The sequence below is a fragment of the Elaeis guineensis genome, chromosome 5 (assembly GCF_000442705.2).
Source record: "Elaeis guineensis isolate ETL-2024a chromosome 5, EG11, whole genome shotgun sequence".
In the NCBI taxonomy this organism is placed as follows: domain Eukaryota; kingdom Viridiplantae; phylum Streptophyta; class Magnoliopsida; order Arecales; family Arecaceae; genus Elaeis; species Elaeis guineensis.
Genome location: NC_025997.2, coordinates 4,150,704 through 4,175,373, shown reverse-complemented (window position 1 = coordinate 4,175,373; position 24,670 = coordinate 4,150,704). Strand labels below are relative to the sequence as shown.

The 24,670-nt window shown below is 36.0% G+C and overlaps 1 protein-coding gene across 1 annotated transcript; it reads right to left on the bottom strand.

Moving 5' to 3' along the window:
• Positions 1 to 816: 816 nt before the first annotated feature.
• Positions 817 to 18,579, bottom strand: LOC105044499 (probable sulfate transporter 4.2). The gene is given in 22 exon segments (XM_073257197.1): positions 817 to 1,270; positions 1,350 to 1,426; positions 2,390 to 2,478; positions 2,622 to 2,760; positions 3,394 to 3,445; positions 4,950 to 5,014; positions 5,017 to 5,065; positions 6,205 to 6,246; positions 9,425 to 9,552; positions 9,745 to 9,805; positions 10,983 to 11,048; positions 11,137 to 11,244; positions 11,361 to 11,468; positions 11,554 to 11,619; positions 14,097 to 14,265; positions 16,255 to 16,456; positions 16,586 to 16,634; positions 16,943 to 17,397; positions 17,539 to 17,773; positions 17,854 to 18,093; positions 18,219 to 18,312; positions 18,430 to 18,579. Coding segments are annotated over 18 exon segments (2,040 nt in total). The 5' UTR covers positions 17,240 to 17,397; positions 17,539 to 17,773; positions 17,854 to 18,093; positions 18,219 to 18,312; positions 18,430 to 18,579; the 3' UTR covers positions 817 to 997.
• Between the last annotated feature and the right edge of the window lie 6,091 nt (positions 18,580 to 24,670).

The following is a 24,670-nucleotide window of genomic DNA, read 5'->3' as shown; positions in this document are numbered from 1 at the left end:
TGATATTTTTTAAAAAAATTAATTTGAAAAGATGATTGTAATTTGAAATGATATTTTTATTTGAATTAAAATTAAAAATTTTATTTTTTTAAATTTAGAATTATAATTTTTATTTTTTAATTATTTTTTAATGATATTTTTAATTTTTTTTACAATAAATTTTTTTCAAATATTTTTTTAAAAAGATAATTTGAAATGGAGATACTAATTTGAAATGAAATTTTTATTTTGATAAAATTATAATTTTTATTTTTTTATAAATTTAAAATTATAATTTTTATTTTTTTAATTTTTAATTTTTTATTTTTTTTGAAGAAAAAATTAAAATCACCAAATAATTTGACGTTCTAAAAAACGTCATTTGATTTGATGATTTTTTTTTTTAACGTCGTCTACGTAAAAAATGAGAAAAAAAATGGATGACGTGACGATAATAAAACGTCATTCAAAATGACGTTTTATCCTTTTTATGTCCATTCGATAAATAAGTTAAAAATTAAATTATTTTTATAAATATTTTTTTAAAATTAATTAAGTAAAGCACTTGTGAACTTCACCCACAAGAATCACTCAGAACCTTTACATCGCAGTCCACGTACCGTTACCTAACTAATAGCACCGGTCCCGTCAATGAAAATGATCTTGATCTCAGTCCCTGTCGGCTCAACGAGCACGATTAGTTTGCCATATTGCACAAACATGTGCCAGACTGATCACGTGGGGGCGTTATTGAACATTTATGTAGTGATAATGGTACACTGCCCCGAATGCCAACATATATGAAGCATTTCACCCCACATTTTTTGACACATAAAATTACCTGACCACCTGGTCTGCACCAAGCAGCTATCTTATAAATTATGGAACCTTTTCTGGTTTGACAAGGCAAAACTATACTTTATTTTTATCATATGAGACAAGAACCCTTGCCACCGGTTCACATCTACAGTTGATGGATGAACCAGGAGAAGGCAGGACAAATGGGAAGAAACAGCACTTAAACCTCCTTTTGTGACAGGAGTGGTTCCTCGTCAGGGCTGGATTCCTCTCCACCATCGTGTCTCCTTTGCCACTGCAGGAAACCTGTTTGCCTACCGGGCGTCTGGTCTCCCATTCTCGGCGTGTTCCCGTGGAAGTTCTGCATGTGTTCCAGGCAAGCTTTCACAGCATCATGCACGCTTACGAAATACCATCGCTTGCCAATAAGTTCGATATGACCAGCCCGCGAGAGTGTTATCAGAACTTTTCGGTTCGGGTTGGAAATTGCAATCTGCACAAGGGACCCCAAGCCATAAAAATCATATCAAAAGATGTGAACGTTAGGAACTTGGAATAAAGGTATGCCGAACCTGGATTTCACGTGATTTATATTCTTGATGCAAGTCCTTAAGAGCTTGAACTGCACTGGAATCTATGTACGGAACAGCTGCAAGAATTAGAGACAAAGCTTCATGATTTCAATAGTAATGTTACAAGTTAAAAAAAGAGGAACAAAAATTACAGAGGGATGATCACAACACGTCCAAAACTCAACGGGATACCGAGCACCCCTCCAGGATGGCTGTTACGATTTTTTTTTTTTTTTTTTTGAAAGAAAGAATCCGAATCGATTAGCTGAAACACCCGGATTGGACCGATCTCCTCAGCCTGGTCTCTTCCTCATTTCATACTCTCAATGAAATGCGAGTTGGGTACCTGTTTCGCTCGAGATTGGAAGAGACGAAAACAAAGATGGGCAGCAAGAATAATAAGAAGTCTCAAGGATTGAGATATCCAGCATTCTTGAATCCAAAGTCTAACCACAACGGAGACAGACAGATTGTGAAGCTCTGAGAAAGAGTAGGTCAAAAAGAAAGAAAGAAATGAACATAGAATCCTGTATAAGATTTGTCTGAAAACAAGGAGCATCTACTAGAATTCATCACTACATCCCTACTCTTCACTTAAGTATGGACATGTTTGTTCATAGAATGTGGTTTTGTTTCCTCCCTAACCATATAACCAAGATCCACTAGCTCACTTACAGAGAGCAAGGTGCTACATGTCCGTGATCATCATTTGTGTCTCATAGTTGTTCAAATTATTCAACATATTCATTAATTTCTCACTGGAGTAAGCTCAACGAGAGATATTGAGACCTATATGTGTTATTGTATGAGCAACCATATAGGCTATACGATGAATTACATTTATCAGGTAGCATCATAACATAAACATAGTGAAGAGAGGATGCTTTCAATAATGAAAGCTTACTCATCACTGAGGCAATTTGTATAAGAATCTCAGCCAGGTCAATTATGTAGATTTTTTTTTTATAAAAAAATATATTTTTTCAGTTTCTTAGCTTAAGTAGTCCTAGAAACTGAATGTGGGAAATTTGAAGACTCACGTGCCATTTCAATGATCACAAAATATATTCTTTCAGATTCTGCTCCATGCTTTGTGCTGCCTGAACAACTGAGTTCATATTCCCGTAGCCTGTTAACACCAAAACAGTGATTGCTTGAAATCAATTCCAAATTTGATGAAGAAAGCTAAAGCATACAAGATTTTACAAGAAGTGAATTTTATTTATATTCTTCTTGATTCGTATGCATCTGCAAAGAACTATAACTCTTCACCTGTCTTTGATGTAACTTATATTTGCAAAGTAAATGGGTGCATCAATTCGTACAACTACAATCCCATTATATACATATGCTTCAGGATATTGTTCAATGTTTCTGTAGACGGTAGTACCAGGAAGACGTCCCAAGACAGCTGCAACAAAAACATGCACATGACTTACCAGAAAAAGAAAATTTAAAAAGAAGTAACAATTTGGAATGCAGATGACGACAAACCAATGAAAATATGTAAAAATATCTCAAAAACAAAAATTAGGATGCTTACAAAATTCCAACATCTCATAGTTTACTTTTTGCAAACTTGAGGATATAAACTTATGAAAACATTCACTTGGATAATATGCATCATATTAGAATATAGCAATACAAAAATCAGAAGATTTTCTGTTGGTCGATAGAATAATGGTTTCAATAGTAATTTAGACAAGCTCAATGCAAATCAAAATGGGCTTGAACAAGAAATGACACCATCAAATAGTCAATTGCTTCATCTAGAAAACACCACCATCAAATAAATTTGGAAATGCCAAATTTATGACCATTAATGATATTTAGCTTCAGCCCCCCGTGATGCAACTTTAGCTAGAGCGGAAAATGGAACATAGGATGAACACAATGTTCAGTACTAGATTAAAATAAGATTATGACCATAAATTAAAAAATTGCCACCCAAATATTGGATGAAGTCAATCTTTCATGTTGATAATGCTGCATTGCGAAAATACAAAGTTTCAGTTTGGTGATCCAACTCAAGAAGCATACTTACCAATATACGGATTTGCTGATTCATGGATAACAAATGCAAGGGAAGCACTGACCTGCAATGTAAAACTCCCCACTCAAAATTAGATTTGCTATCTTTTAATCAATTGGCACTACTTATTCTCAAACAAAAAAATGGCACATCCGGATATACAGAAATGAAAGAACTAAACCTGCACATATACTAATCATAAACTGTGCCATAATATAAAGTATTTCTGGTTTAGTGGGCTAACAGAACTGAACCTAGTAATCATGAATGATCTTGCACTGACTAGATGTGACATAACACACAATGCATTGGCTCATGCTGACATCATACTGATTTCTGTGCTCTAGAGTACTACAATTCTATGCAAGAATAAATTATTCTTTTAGAATGAAATTCAAATAAGTTATAAGACTACAATTATATGAATCCTTAAAATATTTCCTCTAAATTTGGAAATGCTCAGCTTTGTCATACTTATATTGTTAGAAAAATCTAAAAAGATATCTTATGATATTTGGTCCAACTTTATGACTTATTGGATGCAAGCCTCGTGACTTGCACATTATCCAGGATCACAAATTTAACTTTCAAAATAGCATGCTTGCCAATACAAAAACAAAGTTAATATAGGGCGAAGGATCAGCTGTATTCCAATATTTTAATAAAAAAACACATTATTTTGTGTACATGATGGCAAATATCGCATGTGCCCTGTTCTACGCTTAGTTATTACTAACCACATAGATCAGTCTTATTTGTACTGTTAACAGGAACAATGAGTTGCATGAATTGAAGACCTTGACTTCTCTTTATTCAGTATTTTTTTTTTTAATTAAAACAACATAAGTTACACTGGAAACTAAATAGTTTAAATGGCCAGTGAATTAAGGCCAGAAGAAATATTAAACAACTCTCAAGGGGAACCTTAAAACCCAACTTCTTAAGTTCAACTTTTAAACTTATAGTGGAAACAAAAAACTGTCATTCTTCCTTTTTCATTTGTTAAACAATCATCAGCTTCCATAAATGATAAGCTTAGTCCTATAAGCTCTAATCTACTTCAGAGCTCACAAGTGGCATATATACAAGTTGAACATGGCAAATTGTTCCCCCCTTTAGCAGGACAGCTTCATATCATTATATCTCATAATGCCATGTAAATTCAAAAATAATATCCAATTTAATTGTTCGAATGAAAATAATTAAATAAAACTATAGCCATCTATAGTTATCAATTGTAGGACCCTCCAATATATGTTTTCTCAATAAGACAATTACACGCTTCACATTTGCCATACAAAACTGTACAATATGGTGAAAAATACTTAATAAGGTAATGGACAATGGGTGGCCTGTCTTGAAGATCAGACAAACTGTGCCAGTTATGGCCATGATAATAAAACATAACATCAAGAAGAAATGACAAACAATATAAATAATACATAAAAGGAAAGAAAATGAAAATACTTTAAAATTATGCAGTCCAATGAGGTGGTAACAATTCTAACAAGGCATCATGTCCAGCGAAGAAAATTATGCTTGAGATACCCATGTAAATAAATACTTACTCCAACAAGCACACCAATCTCTATCCCAAGAAATAAAGTTGTGATACAGGTGATGGTCCACAGAAGAAATCTTTCTTGTCTACACGCCACAAGAATAAGGCTTCCTCATAATCCACCTGAAATAACAAAGGCATATCTGTCATTAAGTTGACCATGTTCTAACCTACCATCACAAAGTTGTTTGAAAAAAATCTAATGAAAAAGTTGTATGCCAAAATTAACTTCGTAGAGAGAGAGAAATTTTAATGCCTACATCATGGAAAAAGGGGAAAAAGATTAGAATGCCCTATAATGTGGAAATTGCATCTATTGCAGATCTTGCTGCATCTATGGCACTCTCACATGCGCACTAACAATCTCAAACCCTCTGACATGTGGTTGTTTCAGTAATTATCAAAAAGTTATCACTTGCAACTCACAGAATTTTATCTAACCAATGATGCTGAAGTAGAAAAGTCTGTCAGACAGGATTGTATCATTTCTGGCTAATACGAAAAAAAATATATAGCAAGGCGTGGCATAAATTATTGAAGCTAGCAGTTATAGACATGCAGAGCAGGCTATGTGATGTTGGCAATACAAAAGAATTAAAACAAATGTCAGACCAGATGAGCAAGATTAATAAATTTAGTAGGTCAGAAAACAGATAGACTCCAATTTTGTAGGTCAGAATATAGATAGTGTCAGTATCACAAAAAGATTGTATAATGCACCATATACAACCATGCTTTTTATTTTTTGCAGAAAGGGTAGGTGTTGAAAATCTGGAACGTGAACCAAGACAAAATGGTGATAATTGGCAAAAGTCTTGCCTTGTTTTTTATTCACAGTTACCAGTATTGGATCACCAAATTGCTTGATACAAAGTGACCATGATTTACTAAAGGATTAGATAAGTGGAGGGAATATCTTGCATAATTTTTCTAGAGGTATTCAGAACAATTTGAATGAATATGAGAGAAGAACAGAAAATGGATGATAGATAATAAACCGAAACCAAATATATTGACCATTAAGATACACATTTCATTTTACATTTCCATTTTCAACTACCAGATCACTGTTTATGTAAATCCCATCATTCCACTTCTTATTCAGGGCATAATTTCATGGAGAAAACAAGTTAAATGGTGACCATCTATTGAAAAGGGACTCAAATGAACCCAGGTATCACCCAACAAGTGTGACTGGTAAAACTCATCATGAAAAAGAACACTGAGATCAGGTAAAGGATTCTTTTTAAAGGATTTCTTACCAGACTTATTCCAACAGAGATAACGATGGCAGCGAGTGCACACTGAAACATTACAAGGCAACTTAAGGTCAATTTAACTATAAAGATTGTCCAGAGTGCTAAATGAAAAAAGAAACAAGGCTTAGATGATAAAAATGTTGACTGCCAGAAAACAGTAAAATAGAAAACTAGCACTGTTTACAAGAAGGATGAACGTTATAGAAAAAACAACTTAGATGCATCTTGCACAACATAGTTTGGATAGGATAGATAGATACAGAATCCCAAAAATTATTTTAGCAGGCATAGAAACTAAGTAACATATGTTGTGGTCAATTTACAAGCAAACTCCCAATGGACCTTGAAAGTTGGTTGAAGAAAATTAATATGAAGCAATATATCTAGCAAATGCCTATGCACTTCCACATGTGCTTGGTCCCTAAACCTTTTTTTTTTTAAATCTATCTGTAGCTATTTTTGTTTTTTCCTCCATCATTCCAAAAAAAAGACCTTTCTCCACCAATTGCATATCAGGACTTTGTGCTGCAGTGCTAGGTTTCTTTCCGTGTGTATTGCATACCTTGGTTTCTTTATATTTTCAGTATATTTTGGAAACATTCTGCAATGTGACATCTAACACTACTTTTGATATAACTCTTAAGATTTGATTTCCTTTCTTCAAAATCCTTTCTTCCAAATATCCCTACCATCTTAATATTGGGAATCTTGTGATCTCATTCCTTTCTTCTTGTTAACAGTGTGCACCTATATACTGAAGTCAGATTATGTTCATATACATTTCATTTTCACTACCAGTTTGTCCCCTTTTTCTTTACAATATTCTATTACTGAAATGGATATGTTGCCCTCTGGACAATCAGCAGATGCTCAAGCATTAGCATGTACTTTCTATTTGCTAGATAGGCCATAAGAGACATATAGTCATTTAACTCATCCTAAATACCAAACCATCTTCTCCATTCACTATTCTGAACTTTTTATATCATTTTGCTGCATGACCTATCAGGTCAACACTTGTAAATATTGCTTGTTCCTCCAGAACTCTTTTCATTTATCCATCAAACTCATCCCAAATTAGAAACATTAAGGAGCCCTTCTAGAACCATATTTCCTTTATGGGCTTTTAAGAAGTTATTAAGAGGTTCCTGAGGATTCATCATATACCTTTATTTGCTATTACAGATGCTTCTGCTAGATGCTACAGTTACAAACGGACCTCAGATTCTATGAAGAAAAACTGGAGCTAAAACAAGAAGGTGTGAAAAAACAATATTTATATATACGGGCCCAACCCACTACATCTTAGAAGCCATTTGACATGTTTGATATCCAGACCTCATAGCAATAAAAGCTAACATCTGGTTATTTGTCAAAAAGTTACTGAAATAAATTATCAGAGAAAAAAGAAAGAGCAACTTCAACAAATATGTTGAGTTAGAATTTCCCTTTTGGATATGCAATGAAATGTGTCATGCAGGACATTGTCTATTCTACAAATCCTAGTGTAGAGAGCTAGTTCAGGGGGAGTTTTCACAAAAATATACAAGTATAGGACTTTTTGCATGCATTCCCTGTAAGTCTGGATAATTCAACAAAACAAGTAGAAAGGATGCAAATGCAAACCAACCCCGCCCATCAGCTTTTCTCCTTGACATATAGCAACAACCCATATTGTAGATTTTATGTACAATGGTTAGCGTAGGCTTTAACTAAGGCAGAATAGAACTAAACCGAAGCCATATTTACCATTATACCCTCCATTGTAAACCAAATCAAACTCAAATACCTTATGAATTTCATAGAATATTTGAAATATATAATTTTTCGATGCTGATTTGGCTAAAAGAATAAAAAATGTAAAGCATTAGAATAAAAAGGATTAAATATATGTGAAGGAAACCTTTCAATTGGATCTGAAACTTTTCAGCAAAGACTTGGCTTTAAAACAAATAAAATTTCTCTTCATGAGTAAGTGGTGTATTTCAAAGCTAACATTCTTGATATAGCATTGAAAGAAAATAAATAATTGTGTAAGCACACTGAATATAAAATTGTTAACAATATGGAGAGAAACATTGATTAGATTTATCATATATAAAAATGGATCCTTGAGAACATATGAAAATGTTCTAAAACAGACTTGGATAAGAGAATGTAAGAACGTGAACAAAGCATGGAAGTAATGTAGAAATATGGGTACTTAAGGGTTGTTAGGCATCACTTTTGTGTCTTTTTTAAAAAATAAAATAAAATTACAAAAATCAAGATAAATAGTATGTCTATTTTTTTATTTTTTATTTTTCGAGGTCATTTTTATTTATAAAAGAAAGTAAATAATTCTTATTTTCACTATTTTCAGAAACAAGGAATTCATATCTTTTACCACCACCACGGACACCATCTCTACCATTGCTATCATCATTGCTACCACTATTGTCATCTCTACCACTGCCATTATCTACACCACCACTGCCACCACTGCTGCCAATGCCGCCATCTCATCTGCCATTACCATCACTGTCACCGCCATCACCGTCATCGTCACACCCCCCACCACCACTATCATCATAGACACCATTATCTCCACCACCACTATCACCACCTCAGCCACCATGATCATATTTATATTCTTAGAAATAACTGACTACAACAAACATGGCTATATTTTAAAAAAATTAGAAATATTTTTTTTATTTTTGAAAATAAGAAAAATGAAAATGATGACAAACAACACCTAGATCGTTGGAAAACCAAGTGGCAAATGGATTGTTTCCCATTCTTGTTAAATGCTATAATTTTTCCCTTTTTTACACATATCTGCATAAATTTTATTAGCACCAAGTGAGATACACCTAAGGTTCTAAAGTGGGGTTTGTATGCACTTGTCTTCTTATATGGATATATGTACTTAGACAAAATTATGGGGCAAAGGCAGAATCCAAAAAAAAAAAAATCAATGTCATACAATATTCTGCTGAAATAAATGTAATTTAATGTTATTTATACACTTATGAGACAACAAGTTATGCTCTTGGATTCAATTTTCAAAAGGCGACCATCAGTTAGAAGTCATTCATCATGTTAAGCATTTTTTTCATTTTCCATCCTATGACAAGTTAGAGGAGCAAAGTACGCTAATCTTTTCTAGAAAGAGAATCCCTAATTCGAACAACGATTATATATATATATATATATATATATATATCATGCAGAACCATACCTGAGGTATATCTCTAAATAATGGAGTCAGAAAATAAAGAGCACATCCCATTGTAAATCCTGTTGTAATTCCAGATAATCCAGTTTTTGCCCCGCCCTCATGATTTACAGCTGACCTAGAAAAAGAGCCTGCAGAACAACTATCAAGTTACCATCCCTTCATAACATGTTAATCCTCCTAACAGGATAGTACAAACATAAAGTACAAGCTTACATGGAAAAACTGTCTGCTGCTTATGAGTCTAATGCCGTTAAATTAAGTAAGGAAGCTAATATATTTCTACATTTTTGTAGGAAGAGAAGCATGATTCATATATTTACCTGTTGCAGGATATGCAGAGAAGAATGAACCACAGATATTTGCCATTCCTAGACCAAATAACTGCAATAGAAATATTGCAAATATCGCTCAAAATTCAAGAGTAATATGTTAGATTGCACCCAGCTTTACAACGTTGAAAATTGCTGATGTATGCGGTACAAAGTCAAAAGGTTTATGCCATATTTCTTTTTCTTATTTTAAAAGAAATGCTGCATTTTAACTATATCAATTTAATTCTTTCTAAATGCCAGATTAGATGCTCACAATCAAGTTTTGGATCATCATTTTTTATGTGCAAACAATTTCAAGCAGAATTTTTTTTTTTTTAAATAAAGGGTCTTACAGGAAATTATGGATGAGTACTAGAAGAAGACAGGTAAAAAAGTACTGCATTAATAAAGATAGGGAAGGTTGAATAAGTCGGTCAACAAAAGCTTACAACATAACTAGGTTGAGTGATTGTGGATATATAATGGCACTGGGTTGAGCTGTTCCAAGAGGACATGGGCTACAAAGATATTAATCCACTGGCTCATCACAAATCCTCTAGATACATGTCGAATATGGGAAGCAGTCATTGCTGTAGCTGTTCCTAATCATAGCCGACTACTTACAAGGAAAAGAGAGATGTGGAAATAAATTAACTGTGGATAGAAGAAAAAAAACTACCTCTAAACTCTAGGTTTCTTCCATCTTAAACAAACTTCAAATCCAGTTGAGAATGGAGTGGCACATAGTACTCACACTTTGCAAATTATCTTCCATGTGCATTAGGCTATCAAATATTTAATAATACATTGGCCGAAACTCAATCTTTTCTTGCTAGAATTGATTGACCTATCCAATATAATATCAGCAGAGCGGAGGGAGAAGAAGAAACGTAAAAAGTAGGGAGATGGGATGGAAAAATAAGTGGTTAAAGAATGTAAACGGAGGCAAGAGGGAGAGATTAGTGAAGGCAGGCATAAGTGAGTACTGGAGGTGAAGGGAGGAACAATTGAGCAGGTAACTGTTTAGCATAATATATCAGATGATTTGGAAGCCTCTGGATCCATAAACTAAAAACTGAGATCAGCAGAGTTGGATATAAATCCTGCAGGAAGCAATACTGGCAGCCCAACCCAGTAAATATCTCTCTCTCTTACAAACACAAATTTCACGATTACTGACTGAAACATTAAAGTAGCAGTACATGGAATTGAGCTGATCTGAAACAATAAGGCTTTCTAGTTCTTACCTCCTGATTTGAATCCAATTCATACCCATTTTTTGCTGCCAATGCTTTGGCAATCCCCACAGATTCCTAAGGTCAAAAAGGCATCCATGACTATCTACTTAATAAAACTGGAGACAAAGAAATGATTTGGATGATAAATGAAACTTCGTTTTACCAAAATGGCCACTCCAGTAATGAGAACTGCTGTTGAAATCAGAGATTCCGCATACTGAAATTCTCTAGGTATGTGGAATTTCGGAAGGCCTTGTGGAATTTCACCTACCTAAAAGCCACAGCATAAAACTGAGATGAGAAATATTAGATGAAAAATGGACTATAGCATGAGGTAACATATCTACTAGTTCAGATTCCCATGGTTCAAACAGAGACTACTCTCACCACTGATATTGAAGATGGATGAAATATTTTCACAAAGCTTGTACCCAGTATGACTGCAGTAAGTGGTCCTGATGCTCTCAGGAATCTCAGACTCTTCTTTGTTTTTCCCTGAACATTTGTAAATAACAATAGCTTGACAAGTTTGCTCCAACACTGAGTCAAACTTCACCAAAAGGCAATTAATAAATCCTACCAGGTGCTTCATGAGAAGAATAATTGCAAGAATAGTTGATCCCATCACAAAGGGAGGCCATGAGAACTACAGAAAAGAAACTATCACATGGAATTAGAAAACATCGATGCCTTCTAAAGATAACAGAACTCAAACAGAAAAAAATAAAACAATGATGTCCGAAACAGATATGTCTATATATCAAACTTAACAAACAATCACTGAAACAAGGTACATTGCCTAGAATCAACCAATAGCTTTTGGCATTACAAATGAAACATGCAAAAGAAAAAAAAAGACACAATTGTTAATTAATGTCAGCAAAGAAAACGTAGTGGCCATGATAAATTATTATACCTTTTTTTTTTTAAGAGAAAACAGGTTACGACAGACAAGTTAGAGTAGTTTTACTTGCCCAGATTATAGGGCATTTCTGGCTGGATCATCCTATAATTCTCATATTAGCCTGTAAACAACTCATTGATTGCATGGCTGCAATGTCAAGTAGACCCATCTATGTAGAAGTTCAGCCTATGTTTAAGCACGTAGGTGAAACAAAACATATATGAGTATGCAGTGCTTTCTTTTTCTTGTTTATGTTGAAACCTCAATATAAAATTCTGTGTTTTGACAACCACAATATTCTAATCTGTTTTGATGTTTGACAAACTTATAATACATATAATAACCTTATGTGGCACTGTCGATTGGAAATCCAGAATGCTTTTCACCAAGGTTTGCCGAAATGGTTACAGAGGGGGTACAGGCCGGTGACTAGTTCAGCATGGTATGGGTCTATATTGCGCTATTCTGGGGCATGTTGACACAGGAAGGCCAGAGAGGGAGGGGGAGAGGGAGAAGAAGAGAGAGGAAGAGAGAGAGAGAGAGAGAGAGAGAGGAAGGGAGGGAGGAAGCGAGAGGGAGGGGGGAGAGAGGGCTTGAAAACCCTCATCTCATTGGCAAGGGGTTCCCCTGTTCCTATTTCATTTCGTAATAAAGGATGCCCTTTTTTGAAAAATTTGAAATTGAAGTCTCATGTTTTATTTCAAATTTCGTTTCAAAATGAATTGAAGCCCTTATTTGCCGATATCAATTAATTTAAAAAAAAAAAAAAGGGTATCAGCTGTTTTGAAATGAAACAGGGGAACCCCCTATAAATGAGATAAGGGCTTTCAAGCCCTCTCTCTCTCTCTCTCTCTCTCGGCCTCTCTCTCCCCACCCTCCCTCTCTCCCTCTCTCTCCCTCCCTTCCTCCTACTCCTCCCTCCCTACTTCTCTGTCCTTCTCCCTCTCTCTCTGTTTCGAACTGATAGGCTAAACCGTGCCAGTAACCAATCGTTCTAGTTCGGTACTCCCCAAACCAATCAGTTCGGTGCAGTTCGACAGACCTTGCTTTTCACTGTCTAGGTGATGCATATCTTCATTTCTGATGTCATCCTTCTAATATGATCTATTTACAGCTTGAAACCTAACTGAGAAGTTTTCATTCAACTTATCTCAAATTTCACCAACACCTTCAAAATGATAAGAGATTGTTGTACACCAAGTCTCCAGGACATACATACATACACATGTATACATATGTGTGTGTATGCATATACATATATATGTATGTATATACGCATCCGACAATACAGAACTTCTAATATAATAGAGATGATTAATTTTTCTATGCATTAATTTGTCAAATTGAACTTATATTCCCACCTAATATGTTTTGACAAATGATACCCAAGTTCATCATTGATTCTTATGCATTTCCAGTTTCTAACTCATTCAAAAGAGTGGGCTGCATTATGCATGACTTCATTCAACTTCAACAAAATAAGCCACAACCTCAAGAAGCCTAACTCACTGAAAAATCAAATACCATCTACTTCTAAATTATGAAGTTATGGAAAACACTTTAAAGTTTAAACTCTGGTTCTGAATATCTTGCATATAGTAGGAGAAGCAATTAATTGCTAGCTCAGAATCCAAAATAAGCAACAGATCATGATTTTTCCTGAATGTATCAGTCAAAACCACAGTAAAAGAAGGCTTACGAGCAAAGAAAGGGTGGTCCATTGTTAAACCACCATCAGGTGGAAATCTATCAGACAGCTCCTTGTAATATTTAAGTTTATAAAGAGGACAGCTAAAAGAAAATGAAAATTTAGACACTCTGGATTGGTTAATGGGATGGAATTTTCTCACTGAAAATGAACCTCACTTTAGCAGTAGTCTGAGAAGTTTATAAATCACAGGAGTTTAATTAATTGCCTGACTAAATAAATAACTTCCTTTTTTTGGTATTTCCGGTTATCAAATTTAAACAGTTAAAAAACCAAATCATTTTTTATAAAATCAGTGTGTAGAACAAGCTAAAGTGTATAACCATATATTAAGAAAAAATGGAACTGGAAATGACCTCCACATATAATGATTGCTAGAATACATACATGCATACATATATATATATATATATATATATATAATATATATATATATATTTTTATATATATATATATATATATATATATAGAGAGAGAGAGAGAGAGAGAGAGAGAGAGAAAGAGAGCTTACATCTCCAGCTCCAGCAATAATACTTTTGGCAAGTGGTACAATTTGGCTGCTCCTTTCTACATTGTATCCCAAAAAGTATTTGGCTTGAGACAGAGCAATTACAATAGCTGACGAAGTAACAAAGCCAGATATGACAGAATGGCTGATGAATCGGAGAAGCCAACCAAGCCTGCAGCAACATATAGACTTAAAGTTGTCCATAAAAGATTTAAAAAGTGAAGAATTGTTGAAAAACATGATCTATGTTCACAACTTAAACACTACATGATAAAACAACACCTGCATTTATGTTAAGCATATTGCCTACAAGTTTTAAGAGCTTGTTAGAGAGCCTGATACTGCATATAAGGTTCGACAAACTATATGATAGTTCAATATTACAATTCAGGCTGAAAATCTATTAATCTTATCATTAGACAGCTTTAAATATGCACATGCTTCCTGTTATTTCTCAACCAATGCCAATCTCCTCATAACTGTCAAGCACAGATATTGAGTCTCGACAGAATCCAATTTTGATCCAACTGCTATTTCTAAGGTGGTTTCCAGCTTAAAAGTTCATCCATAGACATGAAGTCTTCCCACATCTCATGCAAACAAAATGAGAAGATCAACATGTCTGACATAGCATCAACTGGTCATTACCATAATCTGAAGTCAGAATTCATAAAACCTTCGCCATTCAGTGCTATGAAGGGCTATATACTCTTTTGGACAAGCCTTTTCCAATATTATGTCATAATCTATGTTCCACCCCTTACTAGTTACTGACCTATAAACCTTGCTATGGAAGTTAGTATCTAACAACACACCATAACATGTGCAGTGGTTGTCCATTAATAGAATCTTTTGTTCATCATGAGTCCATATGAGTTATGCATGCAGTTTGTAAACAGGCTCTATACAACACAACATAATGCAGTGCCATGGAGTGTAAGAACTGAACCTGATGTATGGCTCTACTATATTACGATTCAAGCATTCAGTCATGCACTTGCACCTTATGTTTATGATATTTTATCCCTTGAAAGACCTACCATATGGAACTCATTAGTCTCTTGCATTATGCAATTAAAATAATACAGTCTACAATCATGCTTCGGATAACCAGATCTAGTTGGTGGAGTAATGCAAAAATCAGCTAGCTTGCCAGGAGCTGATTCAGAAACTTACCAGAAGTTCTCATCCTTAGGTCTTTAAATGGCACAGGCACCAAGTATCCAAGACTTTTCTTTTTCCTAACACTTTGCCTCCAAAATATCAAGCATAGCAGTATAATAGACTACTAGTATAATTCCGATAAGCAAAATCATAACTAAGCAGATATGTTGGTCATTAGACCAAGTAAATTATTCAATGCATCTAATTACGGAAATACATGGATGTTCCATGTTTAAAAAATGGAAGTGAAACTATACTATAAGTTTAATGACACTTAATAATTAGAAACATTTGGTACTTGAAAGGGTAGGCAAATAGATTGTCATTGCCTACACTAGAGTATCTTTTAACAAGTTTTTTGCAAAAGGTGTCTGATATCACTGTCTAAGCTAACTTAGATGTGTAATCCAATTTTGAATTACCAAGGGTATCATGTTGTCTCCTTTCCAAGTAACCAAGTTCTCACAGCCTAAATGTTCAGAAGTCAAGATATTCTAGTCACACAGTTATATCCACCAATGGGTGATCCAACCTCCGTTTGTTTCTATAAGTGAAAAGTGAAGTGTTATTTGATTCCATTTTTCTGTCAATGAACCACCATAAGATTTAATGGTAGGTTCTTCAGTTTGCATTGGCTCCCCTGATTCATATCCAAGAGAGCATCACTAATTCTATAGATGAGCCTCTTGCTAATCCAATCTAGCTTAGCTGGATTTCCCTATCTTGAACTTTGATTCACCACTGAAACATCTAGTAACACTGTTACACAACCTTTAATTTAGAGTTCAATATTCTTTCTCCTTTTTTTACTGGGAAATCCTAATTCTAGGTGTTGAATTTGACTCTGTTTGAGCCCTGAATCCCAGCGATTGGATCCTTGTAGGCCCATAGCCTCTACTCATTTCTAAGGACCTCTTAATGGTTCAGAGTTGGGAGCTGCAAATTCCTCATGCATGACTACAGTAATTACAGAAAGGGTAGAAAAATGATTAGATACCTCAGCAGCCCCATCGTACATTCCAGTGCACCAACCATAAATGCCAACAGTATAGCAAGCTCCGTGTATAACTCATCTGAAGGATCAACAATGTTACTCAAGACATTGGAAACCAAAAGAGATACCAGTGTCACCGGTCCAATTGCAAGTTGACGGGATGATCCAAACACAGCATAAACAAATATTGGAACAAAACCAGAATCTGCATTCAATAAATAAATGGCAAAACATTGGTCTCAGAGACTGCAGTAGACAGAGGTAAAGAGATAAGAAGGAAGTATTAAAAAGAAAGGAAAACAGCAACGAGTAACAAATGCAGTAGTGAACTCACAGAGTCCATAAATCGGGTGAAGCCCTGCTAGCTTGGCATAAGACATTGCCTGACCAGTTTGCAATAAATAAATCAACAAAATGCAAAGAGAAGGGCTACTTTAAGAGTTAAGTCAACGATGATAGGAACTGATGCAAATTATTTCCTGACTTACAAATAATGAAAATCAACATTGACACTCAAAAATCTGAAACAATTAATTAGTAATTCAAAGATCCAAGTAAAAGCATTTCGGAATCCCGATGACACTATGATACTAATGGAATGCGAGAGAGAGAGAGAGAGAGAGAGAGAGAGAAGAGAGAGAGGAAAGTATTATAAGATCAACTCTGGGCAGCCGGATTGAACCCATTGCACCTGAGGAACGAGCATGACACCGACCGTGATGCCAGCCATGAGGTCCACCTGGAGGAACTCGCTCCACTGATATGTTCGCATCCACCGGGTGCATGGGAACAGGAGCTCCATCCATTCGACGAACGACATGCTCTGGAGCTTCAGACGCCACTGCGCAAGTGGTGGGGGTGAGGGAAGTAACGGGGATGAGGGCGTCGGGCGCTCCAGCGGAGTTACTCTGACCTGCCTGGCTAATCCTCTCACAATGTCGCTGTCAGCAATGTCGAGATTGCTCGACGTAGCATAGGATATCTCCATCGGTGCCTGTGCCTCCCCTGCCCTCCCTCAGTCGCCCGTAAGCAGTTAAAGTTGGCAAGAGAAAGGAACATATGTAGAGGTGGTATAATCTCACCTCCATCGGTACGTACAGGCGGCACTTTCCTCAGGGAGGTCGTTCATGAAATGTGGAACATGCTCTGCGAGTGGAAGCGCACTTTAGGAAGCCAATTCAATACAACATCATCAGCTGACTTCTTGAGTGGCTCTTTTGTTTTTTTTTCCTTTTCTTTTCTTTTTTCTTTTCTTTCCTTTTTTTTTTTTTTTTGGCTTTCCGGTACCTGAACATTTTTCTTTCTGGATGCTTGGATTTCACTTGCATGTAGCCATTCAGGTGGGGCCACGTCTAAAATGGCGTTATATGTCTGGTGATTGCCGTTTGGAGCTGTTCCAATTTGTTGCTGAACCAATGGAAGAATCCGGCTATGTTTTCAGTTGCATGGGATACGCTTTCCGGCATCCAACCGGTCATTCCACCAAGGATGAGAGCAGAGAGTTCTTGTACGTTGGGACATCCTGTGGAAATCATTCATGTACATCCATCAGTAATTCTGCATTCGAGGTCTCAAAGATTAAAATGACGCATATAGTCTTACCGTCTCAGTACAGTCTCACCACTATCATGTGCAGGTAAGAAAATAATCATTGCCACCGATGAACTAATGCACACCACGATCCCGTCCATCAGACGGTCTCAACCAGCCCAAAAAGTTGGAGCTTGATCCATCCATTAGATAGAGGAGTCCAGGTTATGGCCCAGAACATGCCCTCACCGCAAGCTGGCTTTCCTTCCGTATACGCAGTCAGGTTCGATCTGTTTTGTTGGGGCCCCCCTGCTGAAGCATAAAATGTTCGATAATCAACTGCGGTTCAACTTTTATTGACCAAAGCCCACCTTAAATGGGCGAACCATGTTAGCTGGATTCGACACAATGTTAAATGCTTTTGGGTGGAAAGACACCTGCTCGGCAGAGACCCGAATAATTCTCGGGTTGTTACATACCAAATGATTCTTGTATCTAACCTCATGAAAAAGCACTAGACCACCTTGAATCCTGAAACAAATAGAAGGAATCAAACAAAGAGAAACTTCAGAAATCACCACTGTTCCATACTAATCCATAAATAATGAATGCCAGCTGGTTCAGACAGAACAGGAAAGTACGAAACACCTCATATTGATAACATTCATATAGTCCAGGCCTCATCACTAGCAGCCTCTTATAGGATTCCATAAAATTCGTTATACAGGGAGGAAGCATTGTTTCCGTTAACAATGTGTTGTACTGCAAGCCAGTGGAAGCTTCCTGTGCTCAGTACAAGAACCAAAGGACGATACATGAAAACAACAACGGGCATTAGGTAAGCAACTTACCGTTTGTTTTTCCTTCCCGTCCCCTTGAAGAATTTGCTTCCAATATGGATAGAGGTGCGCGGCATCAATGCCGCCACGACACCAGTTCTCTCCCCATCGCACAGTATGAGCAGCTTTTATTTTTGATGATGGCTCGCAAGTTTTGCGGTATAAACTAAGGACTGCAGTCAAGAAGATGGAATATGTAATGGCTCCAAGAAAGGAAAATCTCTCTCTCTCTCTCTCTGTTTTTTTTTCTCGAAGCAAGAGGTCTGAAACTATTTACAAGCAGTGGAGGAAAGACAGAATGCACAAGAGAAAAGAAAACCACACTCGATTCAACCCCTCGTGGACCACAAAGATCTCAGCCGATGTGCCAGGGAATGGTGGCTGTCCATTGCTTTCCCAGCACAAATATTTCCCGAGTGTTGAAATGACAACAGAGCTTTTTTGCAGCATAATAGAACTGGTTGTTTGCTTTTGTGAACACACGAGGGTTTCTCTCTAACCACAAGTGCCAGCAGAGCCATTGGCAATTGGTCCCATGCTTTTGGAACAAGTGGCTAAGAAAATCATTTCAACTGTTTGTGTTGATTGTAAGCATCCGGTATCAACCGGGTATACTTCCGCTGCTTGGGTAAAATTTACAAGCAGGAACTCAAAAATGGCTTCTGATATCACCATTTAGGGGAGTGTATGATGAACACACTCATGCTTTTCATGTCCACATCATAAAAAAGCTAAAAACAATTGCCAAACTCATTTATTCAATTAGGCAATATACTTTGATGATATAGTGACAGGGATCACCATTATTGCTTTTTTTTTTTCCTTTTTTTTTTTTTTTGAGTAATCTACTCATCCAAATGCTAACTGAACACTAGATGCCCCTTGGGTTATCCAGGTTCACAAACTTATCAAACAAATGACAAGAAGCTTCGCAGAGAACATAATCTCTCAGATATGTCTCATCAAAGATGATCACACGGCTAGATCATGTATTACTTGGACTATAGTAAACTACAAGGGTAATTGAAATTATGCAAATATAAATTAACCAATTAAGGAAAACATCCAAATTTGTGATATCATCAGGCAAACACATGCAAATCTCCACAGGATCATGGGTAGATCAACAATGCCCTTTTCAATATTCTAGATCAGCAACGGAGCCATTGACAACATACATACCCATGAAAATGGTCCCTGTCAGGCACATGGATGCAGGCTTATGCGAATAAACACATGCAAGGGAATCAGGAACCATCACCTGTAGGTAGGTAGCATATCTTACATCTAGTTAACCCAATTTTGCCCTGCACAAATTCTTGAAGAAATCTGACATGCACTACTTTCTCAGCAGACTTCAACAAATATACAGCTACTTATGCATCTAGTGTAATACATTATATACACTTACTAGGGCAAAATAACCGTCCATTCACTAATCTCTATGAAACATATCCAGCAGAGACCTTCAAAAAACTCCCTGTACATTCCTATGAGACACGAGTGGACAATTCATACCTTTGAGCATTTTTTTTTGGGGGGTCCATGTCCGATAGGATCATAGCCTAATCAGCAGCTTGTTGGAAATCAATATTTACTAAGCTGTAAGCAAAAAAGTAAAACAAATTTTGTAGTCAAAACATATTCATGAGAATATCAGCAGCAGTCATACTTTCGGAACAATGTGTCCGTGACATACGGTTGTGAGCCAAAAGAAGGGAAGCTTACTATGGTTAATGAAGGAAAAAGAAACAAAGAACAAGAACAAAGCTCACTGCAGTAAGATGAAATTTTAGTGGTACTAAGAAAATATCAGAACTTTACTAGCACAGGCTTTTGACCCTGATAAGATATACACCAAGTTAAACAAATTATAATGTCAAAAATAATGAGTTGCATAAGCATAGCAATTATGTACAAAATTTAGTTTAGAGAAGGAAAATAAGGCTAGTCTGTTGTGTGGTTTGCTCAAATTATAACTGGTCGGCTGCCAACACAGGTCATTAGTCATGGTTTATCAGTAGTTACAGTTACTGATGATTAGATATACAGCTTGCCTCTTCTATCAACTGTGTTACACCACGAAGAGAACGTGATTCTTGGCCAACTGAAATCAAGCTTTCAATCTTCTAGGCATCAGAATGGAAGTAGATTGATGAGTATGCCAGTGCTGAACATAGCTTCACTTACAAATTAACTGCCAGGAAGAAGCTCGAATTCAAGTTACATGCCTGGAAAGAAAAACCTAAAAGAGAACCCAACATTGTATAGCTGCAACATAATCTGATCAGTTTGCATGAATAAATCATCATCTTGTCCCTTTGAGCCTATTATAGCATATTTTTCTTGCTTCCTTTTCAGTGAAAAACTCATTGCAAGTATACCCATCAAGTTGCATAGCCACTTGACAACACTATCAAATATCCTGGTGAACTCAAATGTATGAAAATTCTGATACAGGATACTTGAGATAAAATAAGCATTATGTGAGTGTGTTCACAAGCATGCATGTGCACACAAATAATATGTATATGCATGCATCCATGTACATATGTATATAAAATAATGGATTTAATGGAGATGGGTAAAAAACGACAATCATCTGTTAAGTAACATATTTAACAACACTATAGAAATATTGACAGTGCAATATGAACAAGCTCGTGCTTAGTTATAGTGTACCAAGTTAAAAAGTTAGTTGACATGTTCATTGTGAAAAAAAATTGGATAATTCAATTATACTGAAATTGCATAGAAAATGACATTACTGAAGGAAGAATATGAGGACCACAGTTGAAAAAGTGTTTTAATGGAAATAAATGGATGTGAAAAAAATGACTACTGAAATGAAGGTTTAAATCAAGAATTGTAAATTTTGGCACATAAGTAAGAAGTCAAATCCATATTATAAGCTGATGAGCCCTCTTCTTAGAGGTCTGAAGTCAAAATTTTATATTTTAAAGGTAGAGACTAGGCTGAAAACACCTTCGCTGGATCCAAATTTTGTCCAGCCTCTGTTGAAACCCACAAGCAAACACCAGTTCAACATTAGAAGATTTTGATACATCATGTCTGTTCTTTTGGAATGCAAGTGCTGGAGTGAGATGTGCAGTTTCGTCAGTTTATCCCCTTGGATAACTAGCTTGCTTGCACTTGGATGCCTTATTTAAACCCGCCTACTACTGCCCAAACCTGGGTTTGCTGTAGGAAGGACTTGTCATTCTTCATTGCCCAAACTCCAACCCCCTCATCATGTGAACTTAATAAGTGGTCAAATCAACAAAATCTAGAGATGAAGTACAGGGGGAGAATGTCATTATGTCACTATTCAGCTCACGTTGCCCAGTAAGGAATGTGAAATTTTCATGAATTATAAAAAGATTATAACTGCCACCAAGAAAATACCATGAAGCTCCAAACCATGTCAGAAGCAGAATTTTTCAGATTCTCATTGTACTGCATCAATATCTATGCAAAAGCGTCATAGTCCATGATCATCAATAATTCTATCTGAAACCTCGAAGCTTGATGGAAATAAGTTAATAAGCAGCAGATGATTTCTGTTTGGACAGGAAAACCTTTTCTTGATCTCTGTATGTGCATGCCATTGTGAAAAAAAATATAGGGAAAACACAAGAGGCTGAACAGAAGGACAATATAAATAAAAACTTTCAGAGTAACGCTTTGTTTGGATCAGCCCTCATAAGGGAAGGGAAGGAAGGGAAGGGAAGGGAAGGGGAGGGAAAGGGAGGGGGAACATCATCTTTGTTTGAATAGCCCTCATAAGGGAAAGGAAAGGAGATTAAAAGACTATTGTACTCTAATTTTATTTTAAGATCTGTGGGTATTTTTATCTTTTAATTTGTCACAAGTTCCTTTCCCTCCCGGATCCCGATTCCCCCAAATTGGGGAATTAGAAAACTAGTTTAATGGAGGAAAAGAGAGGGAGAAAGGTATCCCTCCCTTTCCTCCCCCTCCCTCAAAAATTAATATCCAAACAAGGAAAAGGGAATCCCCCCCTTTCCTTTCCCTCTGAATCCCTCAATCCAAACAAAGCGTCAGGGAAAATACCAGCAAACTCCTAGCACGTCAGAAGCAGCATCCTTCAGATTCTCATGGAACAACGTTCTTGTCTTTATGCCACATGAACACGTGTGTAACTAGCATCAGAATCCAAAATATTCCTCAAAAACTTCACTTGAAACCTCAAATCCTGTTGGGAATCAGTTGTTGAGCAGCAGAAGATACCTCTTAGGCAGACAAACAAGAAAAAGAAGGGGGGGGAAGCCATCTTCTCGAACTCTATCCATACCATGAAGGAAGAAAATACAAGGAAAATCTTAGAAAATAAATCGAAAGAGAATAAAACAGAAAACTTTCAGATTAAAGGAAATCATCTAAGCTTCTCATGTACCTTATTGAAACTTATAACATCCACGGACCTCAGCAGAACAAAAATCAATCCAGGAAGGCTACGAGAATGGTTTCCCCAGTTGAAGCCCAATTTATACGAACCAAGGAGAGAAAACTTCGGAGGGTTTCACGATATCAAAAATTAGGGTTGCGTTTCAGTCGTTTCATGGGGGAAAGAAAGTGAGAGTTAATAGATGAGAATGCAGGAACACGAATCGGACATAGCGACCAGATGTCAGAACTTACCATGAAAGAGCGTAGATCGCTGGAATTCAGGGCATGCCATGGCGAAATCCAATCCTTGATCGCAGAGACACGGCGTCGAATCTCCCTCTCGCTCCATTTCTAGGGTTCCTTCTCCTTTTCTCCTCTCCGGCGCACCCTCGATCAATGGGGAGAGCCGAGTCGGGGGCTTCTGTTTCCAGGCGGGAAACCAGAATACCAGTTTTTGGGCATTTAAGTCGGCTGGCCTAGGTCCCACGCCGGTTGGTAGGGTATGCACGGTTGATTTGAATCGGATCAATTTTCAAACGGTATCGATTTAAATCGATTTTCTAAAGTCGAATGGACTATATAGAAATATTAATTTAAATTAAATAAAAAAATAGATTTATTTTGATTCAATTTATTGGATTGTGAACTGTTGGTCGAATGTAAAATGGATATTTATGAAATAGGCTAAATGGATTACTGTCCATTTTAATTTTTTCTAACCATACCGAATAAGCAATTTATGTGATAGGTTAAGTGGGTAGTTTATGAAATGGAATAAATATATAAACAATTAACTAGTAAGATTAGGATAAAATATAAGTCACTGACAGTTCATGTATAATACGTATAAAGATATCCACAGGCCTGTTAAGTTTAGATTAATTTTTATATATACATACAAACAGACGATTATACCATTCTAATGTGAGTACAATTTAAGAAGTCAGAAAATAAAATATCTTATAGAATTCGCAGGTAAATATCATTCTGATGCTAGATCTAATTTTCGATATGTTGAGCAATAAAGAATTCAATCCAATCTATTGTGATGTTCGCCTCCCAAAAAATATATCGAACAGATATCGCGATGGAAAGACAAAGGAAAAAGATATCTTGGAGGAGTGGATGAGACTGTATTGGTAAGTGCGTGCAAGATGGTAAGCTCAATGTACAATATACGCCAATCGGTATCTAATGGTCAAATTTGTATTGGACTTGTGAGCAATGGAAAACTATGATCTGATAAGACTAGAAGCTATCTCTATAGTTAAGCAGAAGGGTTATCAAATCAACTCCCTATATGATATTACTTGATTTTTTTTAAAAAAAAATAAAATATGAAAGGGAAATGATAAATCTTCCAAAAAATTTGAATTTGATGGATGAGCATAACTACAAACAAATTTTAAAATGATATTTCCTAATAAAATATTTTTTTGAATATGTGAAAGACTGTTTCACTTGAGTGTGAAGTTGTGAACAAGAAAGGAAGAAATGGAGAATCATATTTTGTTAAATTATCATAACACCTCTATTATTATAATCTTTAAAGTTTATTGCAAGCTAAGGACCTGTTTGGATGATTAAATAGAAAATTTCATTGGATTTACATATTAGGTCAGTATAACCAACTAAATAATAGA